The 15,695-nt window shown below is 38.9% G+C and overlaps 1 protein-coding gene across 2 annotated transcripts in view; it reads left to right on the top strand.

Moving 5' to 3' along the window:
• The first annotated feature begins 1,864 nt into the window (after window positions 1-1,864).
• COL9A1 (collagen type IX alpha 1 chain) overlaps window positions 1,865-15,695 on the top strand; it is an 87,561-nt gene continuing 73,730 nt past the window's right edge. Inside the window, exons 1-3 of one of the 2 annotated variants that reach the window (XM_081094482.1) lie at window positions 1,865-2,282; window positions 13,884-13,967; window positions 14,695-14,715. In XM_081094482.1, coding sequence (XP_080950608.1) covers window positions 1,941-2,282; window positions 13,884-13,967; window positions 14,695-14,715 — 447 coding nt within the window. In that variant the 5' untranslated portion in view covers window positions 1,865-1,940. Of the gene's footprint in view, window positions 2,283-13,883; window positions 13,968-14,447; window positions 14,624-14,694; window positions 14,716-15,695 lie in introns of those variants that run through there. The other variant, XM_081094483.1, reaches the window with a different exon arrangement.

Here is a 15,695-nt window from a genome sequence, read left to right as displayed (position 1 = left end):
TTCTGAAATATGTATATTCTGAAAAATCTAAAGTTCAAGGGAAATATGACAAACAATCAATATTGAAAATATCAAAATAGATGTCGTAGACATTTTCATTCTGGGGGAATGTTTCTTATATACATGTTTTTTTCTTTAGCTCCAAATTGAATCTTTTAAAAATGTACTTGTTAAAACCTCCTGCATACTTCACAGACATAAAAGATATTTAGTGAATTGAAAGGTTTGAAATCATTTAAGAATGTGTACTGACAAAAAAATTCACCCAATATTATAAATAAAAGCCAGTTATTTTAGAAAAGAATATCTAAAAGAAGTACTTGGATGATAAAAGAGTATTCAGATGAAAAGTTTCACATTTTTATAAAACTAACACAGCAATGAAATTTGTTGACATAGTTGACCCATTTTATTGAAGGCTTGCAAAAATGTTTGCAATTAAGAGTTATATATTTGTTTATTGCTATTATTATAAGGGATGACAAAGTTTTATAATTAGAGTAAAGGTAAAAGTAAAGGCAGAAAATCTTAGCAAGTTGAGTTATTTTATGTATTGCTAAACATGCTTAGAACAGAGGAATTTTTTGGTTTAGAAATCCTTGACCCCAACAATATGTTTTGATGTAACTGGCAACAACACATATGCCAATACAATAAATTTATGTTATGAATTTTAGTTTGCAACACATTAAATCAGCATCCATTTAGATATTTATTTTTGCCTTTCTCTTTTTATTCCTCATAAGAAGCGGGCTACTAGATATACCAGGAGTTTGACTTGGAGAGAGGTTATGTGGGACTTTGGGTCTTGGTCCATAACTGTTATCAGAAATGTCAAATTTCATTATTTAGTTAGAAAAATTAATTGGCATCTATTTTTATTAGCATTTCTTCCTTACTTAGGAATATTTCTATACTTAGAAGGAAGAAGGTAGAAGGATAAAACCTTCAAGCCCTTGAAGGTGAAGTTTACATTTAATATGTCTTGATTTTTTACAAATTTGGTCCTCAGGTTCTAGCAGTTTGGTTCAACCGAAGATGATCCAGGTAGTTGTTGCAGCTACAGATCACAGTTCCCACACAGACTGGAGATGCCTTAGGGCCACTGATAGTCTTAGGCTGTCATTTAAAGCAATAAAGTAGCAATGATATAGATTCAGTTGTCAGATGGAGGAACAACTAGGTTGGAGCAGAGAATTAAGAGCTGGTCACCTTTCCCTTGTCTCACATATAGTGACAAACAACAGCTGCTAATTTAACATCACACTTCGAACTCCCTGAAAATGAAAATCAGGCTCAGGGTGAAAGAATTATTCAAGTCTGCACAATTACTGATTTTCAAAATGCTTATATGGGTGTAGGATATAATCATGGAGGGAAATACCCAGGCAATTATGAAAATAGCAAATAATCCTAACATGTTATATTAAAATAAAAAAAATTAAAAGCTGCTTTAATTAAGTGGTCTCATAAACTAGCAGAGCTGATTTGGATTCCAAATGATCTCTTCTTTCATATGTAGGAGAAATGGTGCCAAGAACTTTGTAAGAATGTGTTTCTTGGCTGAGATGAAATTGCTGAACAGTAGCTCTTTAGGCAGCATAAATAGGAATATTGTTGGGATTGTGTGGCATTGGGAACTCTCTTTAGCTTTGAGGGAGGGTTATTTTTTTTAATGTGTGTGTTAGGATGGAGCATAAATGTACATGAATAATTGAACTTCTGTGAAGGCCTTTATGGACAGTCATGAAAGAACAAATAGCGCATCGTTTTCCACACTGTAGCTTTTCTGTAGAGCTAGAACCCAAAATAGCATAAGAGAAGATGGTATTATGCATGGGTACAGAAAACAAGATTTATGTTCACTGTTTTAAAATTTACACAGGCATTTATATCCCGGTGGACTGCCTGAAGAATACTCCTTTTTAACTACTTTTCGGATGACTGGAAGCACACTTGAAAAGCACTGGAGCATTTGGCAGATTCAGGACTCCTCGGGGAAGGAGCAAGTTGGCGTGAAGATTAATGGCCAAACAAAATCTGTTGCATTTTCATACAAGGGACTGGATGGAAGTCTCCAGTCTGCAGCCTTTTCAAATTTGCCCTCCTTGTTTGACTCCCAGTGGCATAAGATTATGATTGGTGTGGAAAGGAGCAGTGCTACTCTTTTTGTTGACTGCAACAGGATTGAATCCTTGCCTATAAAGCCGAGAGGCCAAATCAATGTGGATGGCTTTGCCGTGCTGGGAAAACTTGTAGATAATCCTCAAGTTTCTGTTCCGGTAAGTATAAAATCATACACTATGGTAGATTAAATCAAAGCCAGATTGCTAAAAATGAATACCTCAGAGATCTTTAGTGATCATCTGCATGTCTTAAACAATGAACAGTTACTCATCTTCTTTTATTCACTCAAGCACTTATTAGAAAAGCCCTCGGTACTATTTTGAGTATAGCATGTACCAGATAAAATGGGGATTCAGAGGAATTTAAGTAGATGGCTCCTGGTCTTAGGAGCTTAAAGTCTACTTGGAAGTTGCTACATGTCCACCTGGAGTACCCAGAATCATTTGGAGGGGACTTAAAAGAAACCAATACTCATGTGGTATATATTGTGTATAAATAATTAATGCGAAGATTCAAAGTAAGGTTAAGATGAATGATGGATTCAGTTAGTCAAGAATTCTATGCTTCTTGAAAGCAATGAACCTTGAAATGGAAGGATTTCAATTGGCAAAAGAAGAGGAGAAAATGCATTCTAGCTTAGGGAAGAGCATTAAAGAAAAAAGAAGCAGAGAATAAGTAGACCACATTCAAAGATCTGAAGTGTGGTTGGTTTGAATGAAATGCATTTGAGAAAATGTGTGTGTGTGTGTGTGTGTGTGTGTTTGTGTGCGCGCGCGCGTGGGGGATGGAAGGGTGAGAGATACTAACAGCAGAATGTGAAAGATGTGGTTAGGCAGCCATATGGTGTCTGCTAAGCAAGAATAAAAATTGTATAGAGGACAAAATAATTGTTTATTCAGAAGTAGGTCTTGCATGGAGTATTATAAAAGTAAAGAATTTTAGAGCTCTCTTCATAATTTTATTATAGAGATCCATGGACATAAAGGTAAGAAATTATATAATGACACAATTGTTCCAACAAGTACCATATAATTCTGTCATTTTGAATTGTTAAACTCTCACTGAATAATTATTTAAAAAGATATTTTATAGCATTATGACATGAATTTAAACATATATATATATATATATATATATATATATATATATATATTAGGGGACAAGTGCTCTTTGGGGGAAACTAAAGAATTTATGGCTCAATAAAGAAATTATTGATGCCAATCTCTCCTCTCTCTCTCTCTCTCTCTCTCTCTCTCTCTCTCTCTCTCTTTCTCTCTCTCCTATTAAATTCTAGTTACCTAACTCATGTCATGGAATGTAGCAGCGGTGATACAATGATTTTGAATTGTTTCTCTACCCTTCTCCAAAGGGAGGAAAAAGGTTATCAGACATCTCAGTAATGGAATAGTTCAAATAACTTATTTCCAAGGGAAGAATTGTGATTAGTGTGAAGGGTAGTGTGAAATTTCTATATTCTGTGATGGACAGGAAACAATTTGTAACTGCCACATTGCTGGTCTGGCTTGTAGACACTTGAGAAAGTATTTCTTCAATGAATGAGTTATCACACCTCAAGTGTGCTGGGTCAGAAAGCCCATGGGACCACTGTTGTGCCATTTTGAAAGTTAGGCAGTCTAATCTTTGCAGAGGCACTGGAGTGCTTTTCAGACAACACTGAACTTCTGCAATACCAGGGATGAGGGGGAAAAAAGACCTAAGGGGACTCCCTCACTGTGATGTCTATTGATCAAGTACTTGTAAAATTAATTTATTGATTCATTAGCCTTGAAAACAGTACAAGTAATTATAATTCTGAATCCTGTTGCTAGCATGCTATTAAATTACCTGATTGCCAGAACAGTAAAGTCACAATGTTATTTCATCATATTATAGTACAGCCAATAATGTTATAGCTGTTTGTAAGTTTTCAGAGAAGTCTGGTTTTACATCACCATGGAGACCAGTTAGGACCAGTTATCTTCTACTTTATTCTTTCAAGTTCAGGAAGGCAGCAAAGAACCTGGAGGCTGCTGTTACATTTTGCTGCTGGTTCACCAAGGAGTTTGTCAGTCAGTACACTGCAGCCGTGGGCAAACTACGGCCCGCAGGCCACATCCGGCCCATTTGAAATGAATAAAACTAAAAAAAAAAGACCGTACCCTTTTATGTAATGATGTTTACTTTGAATTTATATTAGTTCACACAAACACTCCATCCATGCTTTTGTTCCGGGCCTCTGGTCTAGTTTAAGAACCCATTGTGGCCCTCGAGTCAAAAAGTTTGCCCACCCCTGGTAGCCAATGTTAAAGGTACTTGAAACAGACCTGAACAATTGTTTCTTTTGTACTCACTCTGACTCTCCAACAAGGAAACACAAGAGACTTAGTATATTAAGGGTATAAACATTTCCGTATTTGATGATACGGTGGTGGTGATGGTAGTGGCAAAAACTAAAATAGAACAGGGATATAGGCCAAAAAACTTTTACTTATATCTAAGGACTGACAGTGACAATGTCAAATTCAAACTCATCACCAAAATGTATTCCTCAACTATCACTCTGTTTAAGAAAAAGTAGAAATCTCTATGTAAGAAAAGCCCACTTATGCTTTAAAAAAACATTTTATTACCCTTAATATACCCATGTAGTGTTTTCAAAATTCTTTCATTCCCATTAACTTATTTGATCCTTGCAATACTTTTATAAGTTAACAAGCACAGATTGGATTATCTCCATTTCTCAGCCGAAGAAGTAATCTCAAGCAGGTTTCTGAGCTTGCAAGAAACAGGGTTAGGTATAAGATTTCTAATCTACCTCATTTTCTGCTATGGCAACTAACTTTCCTCTGATAAAAAACATAAATATGTGCAACAATATATACTTCCTTATAAAACTCAACATTTTTATTTTGGAAGACATTTGTGATCTGCATAGATTTTTTTCGAATTTACTTTGTAGGACAAACTTTTTTTTTTTTTTAAAGAAGGAACATGTCCTCAGACATTAAACCTACTTGTTTATTTACTTAGTGAACGTGAATGTCATCATGTGCTTATATACTGGGTGTACAAAGTTAATCTCAGCCTTTATAGTCTTCAGTCTATAGAGGGTGAGGAGTTGAGATGGTAAACAATTTCAATATAACACAATAAGGACCATGATAGTCAATGGAAGCACATGGGAAAAACTCCTCACTCAAATTAGGGCAAGGAGGCTGAGAGTGGAATTCAAGGATGTTTCCTAAAGGAGATGATGTCTAAGAGGAACCCTGGGGATGAATAAGAGTTATCCAGAAGAAGATAAGGTCTGATATTCTAGGCAAAGGGACTCTCATTTGTGAATTCTCATGTTTACCAATTCTTCCCTTTTCAAACTTTATTAGTTTTCTACACCTCTCCTCACTTTTCCAGACTAATAATCAGGGGTCCTCAAACTACAGCCCGCAAGCCACATGCAAATACAAATATCGTATTTGTTCCCGTTTTGTTTTTTTACGTCAAAATAAGATATGTGCAGTGTGCATAGGAATTTGTTCATAGTTTTTTTTTTAAACTATAGTCTGGCCCTCCAATGGTCTGAGGGACAGTGAACTGGCCCCCTGTTTTTTAGAAAGTTTGAGGACCCCTGCTAAGAATGGTCAAATACCCATACAAGTTCCCAGACAAAGCCCAGATGCCCACACGTTGTCCCTTTGCCCTCTTTTATGTCCTATGATATCACCAAACTTGGCTGAAACTGAAGTTGCTGACAATTACTGAAGATTAAGTGACTACATGTCCCTTAGAAGACTTAGAGAGTGATGAGTATTGGTATCCATCTGTTCTGGGAGGTAGAAGTACATTGATAGGGCACCCATTTCTCAATTTGCAGACAGCAAATAGTATCACTATGTGAGAAATTTAAAATTAAAATGAAATGTGCCAATAGCATGAAAACAACAAGGAACAGTGTATTTTTCAATTTTCTTTTATGAAATTGGATTCATTCTAATCTTTGACACTGCATTAATTGAACACTTTTTTCAGGATCAAAAAAAAGCAAATATTCCTTCTATAGGCAATTACAGATATCAAGAGGTAGCCCTAGGAACTACTTAATAAAAAAGGCAATTGAAAACAACATTTGATGGAGCACCAATGCTAAACGACTCATTTATATTGTACTTGTTTGTGACTTTCCCCTATCTATTGTATCTTTTGTCTCTTTCCCAGTTTTAAATTGGAAAAAGAAACCAGTTTCAGGAGGTTTTCCTAAGGCTTGCAATGCAGCTGCTCACGTGGTCTACAACTCAAACACCTTCTCATCCTTCATGGTTATTTAGTGGCCTCAGAGCATTTTATATTTTTTCCCAATGTACTGCTGTAAGACATTGTTAGTTTTATTTTAAAGCAATAAATCCCGTATTTCCTATTCTCCATTGTGCTCATATTTTAGGATGGTGCCATTTATCCCACTGCAAAGCTCAGTTTCCTGGCAGCATATCATAAAAAACATGTTACTTTATGACAGGTTCTTTATTGTTCGTTGTCAGCATGATTGCCTGGGAGAGTTATTTGGTACAGCTCTATTAGAAAACAAAGTTAGCCTTTTTCCCTTTTCAGGGATGTACACTGGGGGTTTGGGCTTGTTTGAGGGAGGATAAAAGTTTATGTGGCATTACAAATCCTGTGCATATTCCAAATAAAACAATGCGGAACAGGATTAATCAGACAGATAAGTGCTTTTAAAAGTATATTTCAAGTGTGTCACTCTATGTTATTTTTGTTAAATTAAGAGAAAATATGAAAGTAACTAGAAAGAATAAAATAAAAAACCCCACCCAAAAAAGTTGATGGAGGAGCTATCTGTCCTTTTTTCTACTCCATAGAATTAAATCATACTAACCTCCAAATGTAAAAACAGGGTAAGTGTCATAGATGATAATATAGAAAAATCAATTATGAAGTTGTGATTAATATTGTTTCTGGTATTTAAGAAACATTGCAGGAAAGTTATTAGTGATTTAGGAAATGCATAATACCTACTATGCATAGTATCTAAACTATTAAGTTTGCTTATGAAATTGTTTTTGACAAGTACACCTTTTACAAATATGCTTTCACTTGGAAGTAATAAATAAATCCAAAGAAATGGCAATGTTATTTGAACCATATTTATAGAAAATACTTTTTAAAACACTTTGATGAGACTTGATTGGAATACTTTTGAATGCTGACTGTCAGAACAATTTTTTTGGAGATAAAACCTCGCCTGCTGCATTGTAGACTATATCAACAACATCAGCTGGATTTTCCACTAGGTGGCAATGAAAGGGGAAGAACACACAGTAAAAGAGATGCCAACATAGGAGAAGCCTGACTGGGGGAAAGGACTACAGATAACTAGAATAAAAAGAAAATAATGGTCAAACTTGTTTTTAATGGAAAATTGAAAACAGTAAATATTGTTATTGGCCGTACCTGTGCCCATACTGTTGCAATTTTTTAAAATATCAGTGCTATTAGTTTTTCTATTTCTATTAAAATGTGTGTGGACTCAGGGCATAAAGAAATCTTTGTTATGTAGATTGGGCAGCTAGAAGGCAAGAAGTTAAATCAGTGGTGGTTTTCCTTCTCTTCATGTTGATTTCTGCATGGTTAGTGGTTTCGGTTACAATGTGTTGGTGTCAATAGAATCATGGGCTCTCACAGCTGGAGGAAACTGAGTGCATCTAATCCAAACCTCTCATTTTACAGGTGAGAAATTGAAACCCAGGCAGGGGAGGGGGCTTGCCCCAACTCTTCATCAAACCAGAGGAAAAATACGATTAATTCTTTTTTCACTATATTTCTTACCCACTATGCATTCACTTATTAACACTAAACAACTGTTTATTAAATATCTGCTATAAGTTATAGGCAGAAATTAAAGCTCAGATGGAGCTTACATTCATTCTGGGGAGAAGAGATGGATACAAATGAACGAATGAGTAAATGTATAGTATGCCAGGTGGTCACAAATGCTATGGAGAAAAATGAAGCAGGAAATTGTGCCTGGAGAGAGGTCCTTATTGAGAAAAATTTTTTTAGGAGAAACCTGAAAGAGTTAAGGGAATTAGCATGTGGATATCTCAGAAAGGAGAATTAAAGGAGTAGGGAACATGAGTGAAGAGAGACTGGTGTTCGAGCTGTCTGTTATGTTTGAGGACAGCATGGAGACCAGTGTGGCTAGAATGAGACTGAGAGCAGTAGGCAGTGAGGTAACAAGATAGAGTGAGGATGGAAATATTGTGTTAGTATTTTGGATCTCCTTCTGTGTAAGATGGGAAGCTATCAGATGGTTTTGGATAGATAATCAGAATGCTCTCATTTATAAAAAGGCATTTTTTTCATTGCTGTTTGACAATATACTGTAGAGGGAGAGAAGTACAGAACATTTAAGGGATCCTTAAGAGAAGAGGGTGGTAGTGGTGGATGTGGTGCACAGTGGGCAGATGCTGGTATATTTTGAGGGTATAGAAAACAGGATTTGAAGTAAATGAGAGAAAGCAGAATCAAGGATGACATCAATACTTTTGGCATGACTCGTTACGAATACAGAGTTGTCATTTACTGAGATGGGAAAGGCTGTGGTGACAGCAGGCATCAATGAGAATATTAGGAGTTAGTTTGGAACATCTAAGTTGATCACAATTTTAGACATCTAAGTGAGGACACTGAGCAGGCAGTTTGCTATGTTCTTCTGGAGTTCAAGAGACAGGTCCTGCTGGGAATAGAACTCTGGGACTTGTCAGCATGCATGTGGTATTAAGAGCTATGGAACAAGATTAAATTACTGAGAGATGAGTGTGATAGAGAAGTCCTAGCATTGAACCCTGAAACAGCCAACATTTAGAAGTTGCTGAGATGAGGAAGATTCATCTAGAGACTGAGGAAAGCAGCCTATGATATAGGAGAGAACTAGCAGATTATGGTTCTCTGAAAGTCAAGGGAAAATAGTACTTCAAGGAAGATGGAATGGCCAACCCACTCCAGTGTTGTTCATGGATAAATTAAGATGAGGACTAAGAGTGGACCATTGGATTAAAAACCAATGAGGGTAAAATTGAGAAAAGACCGATTGGAGTAATGGGAGAAAAAGCTGAGTTGGAAAGAATTCAAGAGAGAATGGAAGGGAAAGGAATTGGAGTCAATGGATATAGACAACTCTTTTGAATTTTATATGAAGAGGAGCAGAAAACACATGGCAGCTGAAGAGGGATGTGGCATGAGGAAGGGTGTTTTTGTTGTTGTTGTTTTAAGTAGGCAAATAACTCAGGATGCTTCAGCATAGTTCAGAGGATAACACTTCTTGATGCTATACTAGAGCAGCCTTCTTCTGCCTCAAAAGATCAGGCCCTTATTACCACATGAATCTCCTTGAAATGCCCTTTTCAATTAGGCTGCCTTTCCCCATTCCTATCTCTGTTGCAGACACATTTTAATAGACATCCAATAATCAGCTACCCAACAATGTTAAAATTCCTTAGCTTAGAATTCAAGGGGCAAAAATCTGTTTACTCTTTGCAACAGCAAATTTGATCTTTTTTTCTACATCACTTTCCACCCTGGTGCCTTGTTAGTGTCACCTCTCTTCAGAACTGTGTTACCCTCCTCTTCTTTGCTTATGAAAATCTCAATTGTTTCTGGACCCTACTCACATATGACATGTTATATGATGCCCTTGTTGATATCACATGTCAACTGCAATAGTATTTATTGTCAAAAACACTTTTTTTTTGGCTTAGATACTGGCTTATATACTAAATATTTTGTGTCTTCCATTGATATCAAAGTACATGAATGTATTACATAAAGATATGTTGACAAAAATGAATAAATCACTACACTCCAGGTCTGCTACCTTCAAGTCATCTGTTCTTTTGCCTTTTATCATTCTGCCTCTGCCTTTGATATGATTCAGATGATTGTCACCTATTCATATTTAACTACAATTCCTAGCACTGTGTGTGAAACTACATGGCCTAGTCTACCTAGAGTTGGGGAAATTTCTCATTTCAAGGCAGCTGAGAGCTTCCAGGAAGCTTCACTTGAAGGAGGTCCCTTATGATGGTAGAAACAAACATTTTGACATAAACTGAAAAGAAGGATGAGATCTAAGAATTCAAGTATTTCTTCAAATATATGTTGCCACTGAGTAGACAGAGGCTTAATGAAACAGCTCTCTGGTTAAAAAAATATTTGAAGAGCTAGTTGTTAGGTATTTTATACTTGCAAAATTTAATCATAATTCAGTTTGCAAACACACACACACACACAAACAAACAAACAAACACCCAAGCTTTGTGTCATTCTCATTAATATTGAGTGAAGTTCCATAGTCTGTCAATAGAATTCTCTCAGAAAGAAAAGATAGTTGTCTGCTATTAGTTTTTGTTTAGTTTTTATGAAGGAATTAAATACCTCATTAATTTTTCTCAACAACCTAGCAAAATAAGTAGAAATCACTCGTCCTATTAAAAGAGTAGAGAGTTGGGGCCAAAATTATTACTTGCTTTAATGAGTTGTCAGCTGGACACTACTTTGTCTTAGGGGCTGGAATTATACCTTAGTTTCCTAAAGAAAATAATTGGATAATGCCAAGCTGGGCATATATAAGGCACCTTACACACACACAAGTCCCTGAGACATGGCAAAGTATATAACATAAAGTATTTTATGTTGAGAAGGATGGACTGTTTTAGGGCATTTTATGTCCTATTGAACACATTTAAAAAAATCTTTTAAAATTTCTTTGCTTGGATTTTTCAAATCTTACAAACTGTAAACTCCTTGTGGGGGTGGGGGAGAATATGTCTGGTTTCCCTGGAATGTTTCCTTTGTGCCTGGCTTATACTGGGGCTTAAAGATGTTGTCTGAAGGACTAAATTAAAATATTTGTCAGATATATTTTGTCAGTGTGCATTCAAAGAGAAGAATGATTCCAGGTATGAAAATGAGAAACGTGTGGAAATCAGCATTTTAGATGTATAATGAAAGTGACTTTTACCAAGGAACTCTGCCAATCTTCCTTCAAAATAATTAACATGCAAATTGGAATTCATATTGCATGCCAAAAAATGGTTGTTGTAGAGATGATTATTAGTTCGTAGGTGGTGTTTATGTGGATGCACAGATGTGTTCAGAAACTTCTGATCTATGTCGCACTCTGAAAAACCCAGCCTGTATTCACAGATGAATTACATTTCATTCCCCCATTATCCTGTGCCACAATTGCATCTCACATATTTAAACAGGTGTGCCAATTTATCCAGAGAGAATTACATTTTTTGAGAAAACAGCTTAATGAATCATTTTGCATTTGCAATAACTATAATTAAAGCTTCTCAAGGTGATTAAGGTATAAATTATTTTTGAGAATTAAAATGTTACACATACACTCTCCATTCTAAGTCTGAGTTACCAGTTCACAAAGGATTTAGTGAATAAAATTATGTGTGGTATCTCTTATTTTGAGAGGTAGGGAATGGAAATATATCTTTTCTTATTCTGGTAATATTTTTAAAACTGCATATAGAAATAGCTGTCAGTTTTTGGAAGAACAGTAGAAATTTTGCTTCTGGATATATTTCCGTTACCAGCATGCAAATAGGAAAAGGTTTGAATTCTTATGAAAGTGTCTTAGTCTAGTTCTGAAGTTTTCTAGCAGATGTTGAAAACTAGCTTACATAGTTTTAATTTCTAGATAATTCTTCTCTATTCATCTTTAATAAATACAAATATTCAACTACCACATGCCTTGGTTACCTCCTTACAAAATTATAACTCATTCTGCATTATTTGGGGAGGCTGAGTAGAGAAAAGTCTTATTTTAGAGTCAGGCACATTTGGAATGCTAGCTCTGCTTTTTACTAGCTGTGTGACCTGTGGCAAATGATTTAACCTCTCTGCTCCACTTCACCCCAGGTGTGATCTGCTTCAAAGAGTTGTTTGAGGCAATGCCAGGTAATTATTATTCATTAATTAAGGAAAAGGTTTGCTCCATTCTTTCTTTTATCTTCCTTTTAAAATTCCCACTGCAATTTAGAATAAAACAAAACAAAATCTCTCCCAAACAAACAAAATTATTCCAATAAAAAGAGTGTTTGATGAAAGTAATTTTCTTACCTGCAAGACATTGTGTCTTTGGAAAGCCGTTCTTTTGAAGGATGCTAGTATATTATTAAATAATTCAAACCATGAAGAAACAGATAATTATCATACAATACACAGACAAATTTCCATCTTAAGACATGTCTTGATTTAGCAGCTCACTTTCTTTTCATCCTACCTAACTCATTTTTCCAGATGTCCACATTTTCTGGAGAAAAGGCATGGTAAGGTTGAGAGAAACAAGAATAATGGAGAAAGAGGACTCTAGGACATTAGAATCATGTAAGAAGAGGGATCAATGCAAAAATGTGAAAGTTTAATGCCTCATTTTGACCTTTTATAAGGGAAAACTTCATTTTGTTGAACTTTCCATTCATTGTGGGTAGAAAGGAAAGACTTTATCCTTCATCCTCTCCAATTCTGGTCTCCCATCCAGTAACTTCAACTCTGGAAGATCCGTAACAGTGAAAAAAATGTATCCAAGTTAATTCTAGGTCCAGCAGCTCTAGAGTCAACTTGGCAGGTGGGATGGAGCACAATTCATGATTGAATTAAAAAAGAGATCATGTTTAGATTTGGAACGTGGACACTTAACTAGACATCAACATAATGCTAGAAGAATCAACTGACCAAGAAATATGGGTCTGACTTGAAATGCCTAGCAAGGAACTGTCTCAGTTTAAGAGAAGCCAGCAAGGCACAGAGTGGCATGCTTCTTGTGGAATACACCTGTGTGTGTGTGTGTGTGTGTGTGTGTGTGTGTGTGTGTGTGTGTGTTTCCCTCTTGTCTCCCGAGGCTCTCAGATTCAGCTCTGGCCACTCTTCCTTTGGCCTGTGTCTTTTCTGTTCCACTCTGTTTTCTCCCTTAGCACCTGCTAAAATGTAAGAAGTTGGATTTCAAGTGCTTAGAATTTTATATCTCTGCAACCAATGACTAAAATTATACCAAACCTGAATATTTTTTTCATTTTGTTGCTTTCCCCCTGAGTCCTAGATTTCCCTCTCATTCGCACCATTTCTGGTCCTTCCTATTTCTATTTCAACCTGTGACCACTCCATGGAGGATGTCTTCTCTAGCATGCATATTTCTTCGAGGATCTGATTTTCTTTCCTCAGCGTTATTCCTGAGTGCCACCTCGTTGGCTGCCTGTCCTTAATCTTTTCCCATATTAACTCTTAGCACATATGTTCTCTGTGGAGTTCAGTAGGCCTGGGTTCCAATTCAGCCTCTAAGTCTTACTGGCTTGTGACTAGGACATTCCTTTGTTCTCTCCAGTCTCATTTTAATAGAATGGACTTCTTGGGGGAGGGGGGGGGGTTGTGGTGAGAACAGAAATAGAAAATCAGTGCCCAGCAATCGGTTTCCTGCCTAGGCTATGCTGGAGTAATGCAGAGCTAAAGACATCTGCATCCAATGATCAGAGATATTTGGGATTCCAGCCCATTTCCAGTGGAAATTTATGTTCAAGGGACAAGGAAAGTCCTGGTGCACCGAGATCAACCAGTTCAAGTTGGTCCCCAGTCACTTTGCAATTGGACCACACTTACCAACTCACCTTTCTCTTAAATGACCTGTTTCTGTTCTCCAAAAGAGCCTGCACTGACTGTCTGCTGTCTTTGTTCAGTTTGAACTTCAATGGATGCTGATCCATTGTGACCCACTTCGACCCAGCAGAGAAACTTGCCATGAGCTCCCAGTCAGGATAACGGTGAGTCCCCTTGACCATCTGCCCCTTCCACCCTGCTGATGCCTCTCCATCCTGCCTCCCATACTCTTTCTCCAAAAAGTCTGGGCTTTGCTGTACCCATCGGATAGATACTAAGGAAGCACAGCCTGGAGGGTAGAAACCAACCAGGGGTATCTGATTCTACCTTTGGTCGCTTAGTCCCTCCCAAAACGCTCCTGCAAGAAAGCTGAAAGTCTACTCGCCGCCCACCAAGGCGCACAGGCCAGCCGAGGAGGCTCTGAGGACAGCCAGTGGCAGCAGTGGGCCCGGTGGGCGGGGGCAGAGCCTGTGTGGTTGGGGAAAGGGTTAAGGGGACTGTTGTCATTTTATCCGTCCCCCGGGCCGGGCCGCAAGCTCTCCTCCAATCCCCAGGACCCTCTCCAGGGCCATTCATAAACCGGAGGAACGTACGCCTCCCCCGCCCAGGCACCTTTGCAAACGCTAATCCCGGGGGCGCTTTTTGCGGGGAAGAAGTACCACTCTGTGCGGTGGCGGGTCCCGAACCCGAGCCGGGCGGCGGAGGCACAATCGGTCTCGGGGATTAGTAGAGGGTGGTGGGCATGGCATGGACGACGCGGGACCACGGGGCCCTAGGGCTGCGACTGCTGCTGTCAGGGCTCTGCTTGTGCGCGGCTCAAGTAAGTTGTGCGAGAGTTCGGGGCGGGGGCGGGGCGCCTTCTCACTTTCTCCCCGTCTTTTTCTCCACCAGCCCAGCCAGGCTCCGGATCAGGTAAGCTGGGGGCGAAAAGTGTTTGCATTTTCCCAGCGCACACGGGGGAAGGTGGGGGCGCAGCTTTGAGGGAGCGGTAGGGAGGGCTCGAAGCATCCCCAGGGCTGAGGGCAGCGCATTAACTCCAGCCCGGAGCACCTGCAGCAAGTACCATGGGAATCGGGGACCCCAGATGACCCATCGGTCCGGGAAAGGACACCTCCTCCCACTTGGGACCTAACGCTGCGGGCTCAGACCCTAAAGGCCCTCGGTGTCTCCAGACTCGGCTTTAATTTTTAGCTTGGTTTCCTCTTACCTGCCCTTCTCTCCCCTCCCCTCTCCTGGACACAGCCAAAAGGGAGCCGGGGAAGATGGGGATTCAGGCCAGCGCCCCTAAACCACCTTCTCCCGCTCCTGCAGCCCGCGGGGGCAGCTCTAAGCCGTGCGTCCTGCGAGTGGTGCCCGTGGCCCGGGGTTTGGCACTGGGCAGCCTTGGCGCCCATAAACATTTCAGCAACTTCCCAAAGGCACCGGCGTGGCCTCCCTCCCGCGCCGGGGGCGGAGGAGTCCAGCCGAGGTTTGAGGTTTCACTTACAAAGACCCCATTGTAACCTGTCTGCTCATTGGAGTTTAGAAAAACAAAGTTTTCCTTGATGAAAGAAGCTCTTTTTTTTTCTTTTTTTAAATTTAGAAGGGTGGAACAGTCCCCCACATTCCCTAAGCAACATGCTCACACTATTTCAAACGCCACCCGTCCCTCGTCCCTCCAGCGCCCTCAAAACTTAGCTGCTTGCAAGCGATAAGCCGGGTCACTCCGTAGGGTCAGTCTGAAATTTGGTGTCATTTTGAAGCAAGGTGCAAAGACCTCATGCAAGAGGGTGTCCCTGCAGGTGAATCTGAAATGAGGCCAGGCGCTCGCTGGGTTTCAGGGACCTTCTGCCCACTCCTCCCCAATCTTTTCCTCAAGAGTATTGCCCTCAGATTTCTACGGGGCTAGAGAG

The sequence above is a fragment of the Myotis nattereri genome, assembly GCF_964212035.1.
Source record: "Myotis nattereri genome assembly, chromosome: 6".
NCBI classification, from domain to species: Eukaryota; Metazoa; Chordata; class Mammalia; order Chiroptera; family Vespertilionidae; genus Myotis; species Myotis nattereri.
The sequence above is the reverse complement of the archived record's forward strand: the minus strand, read 5'-3'. Positions and strand labels throughout refer to the sequence as shown.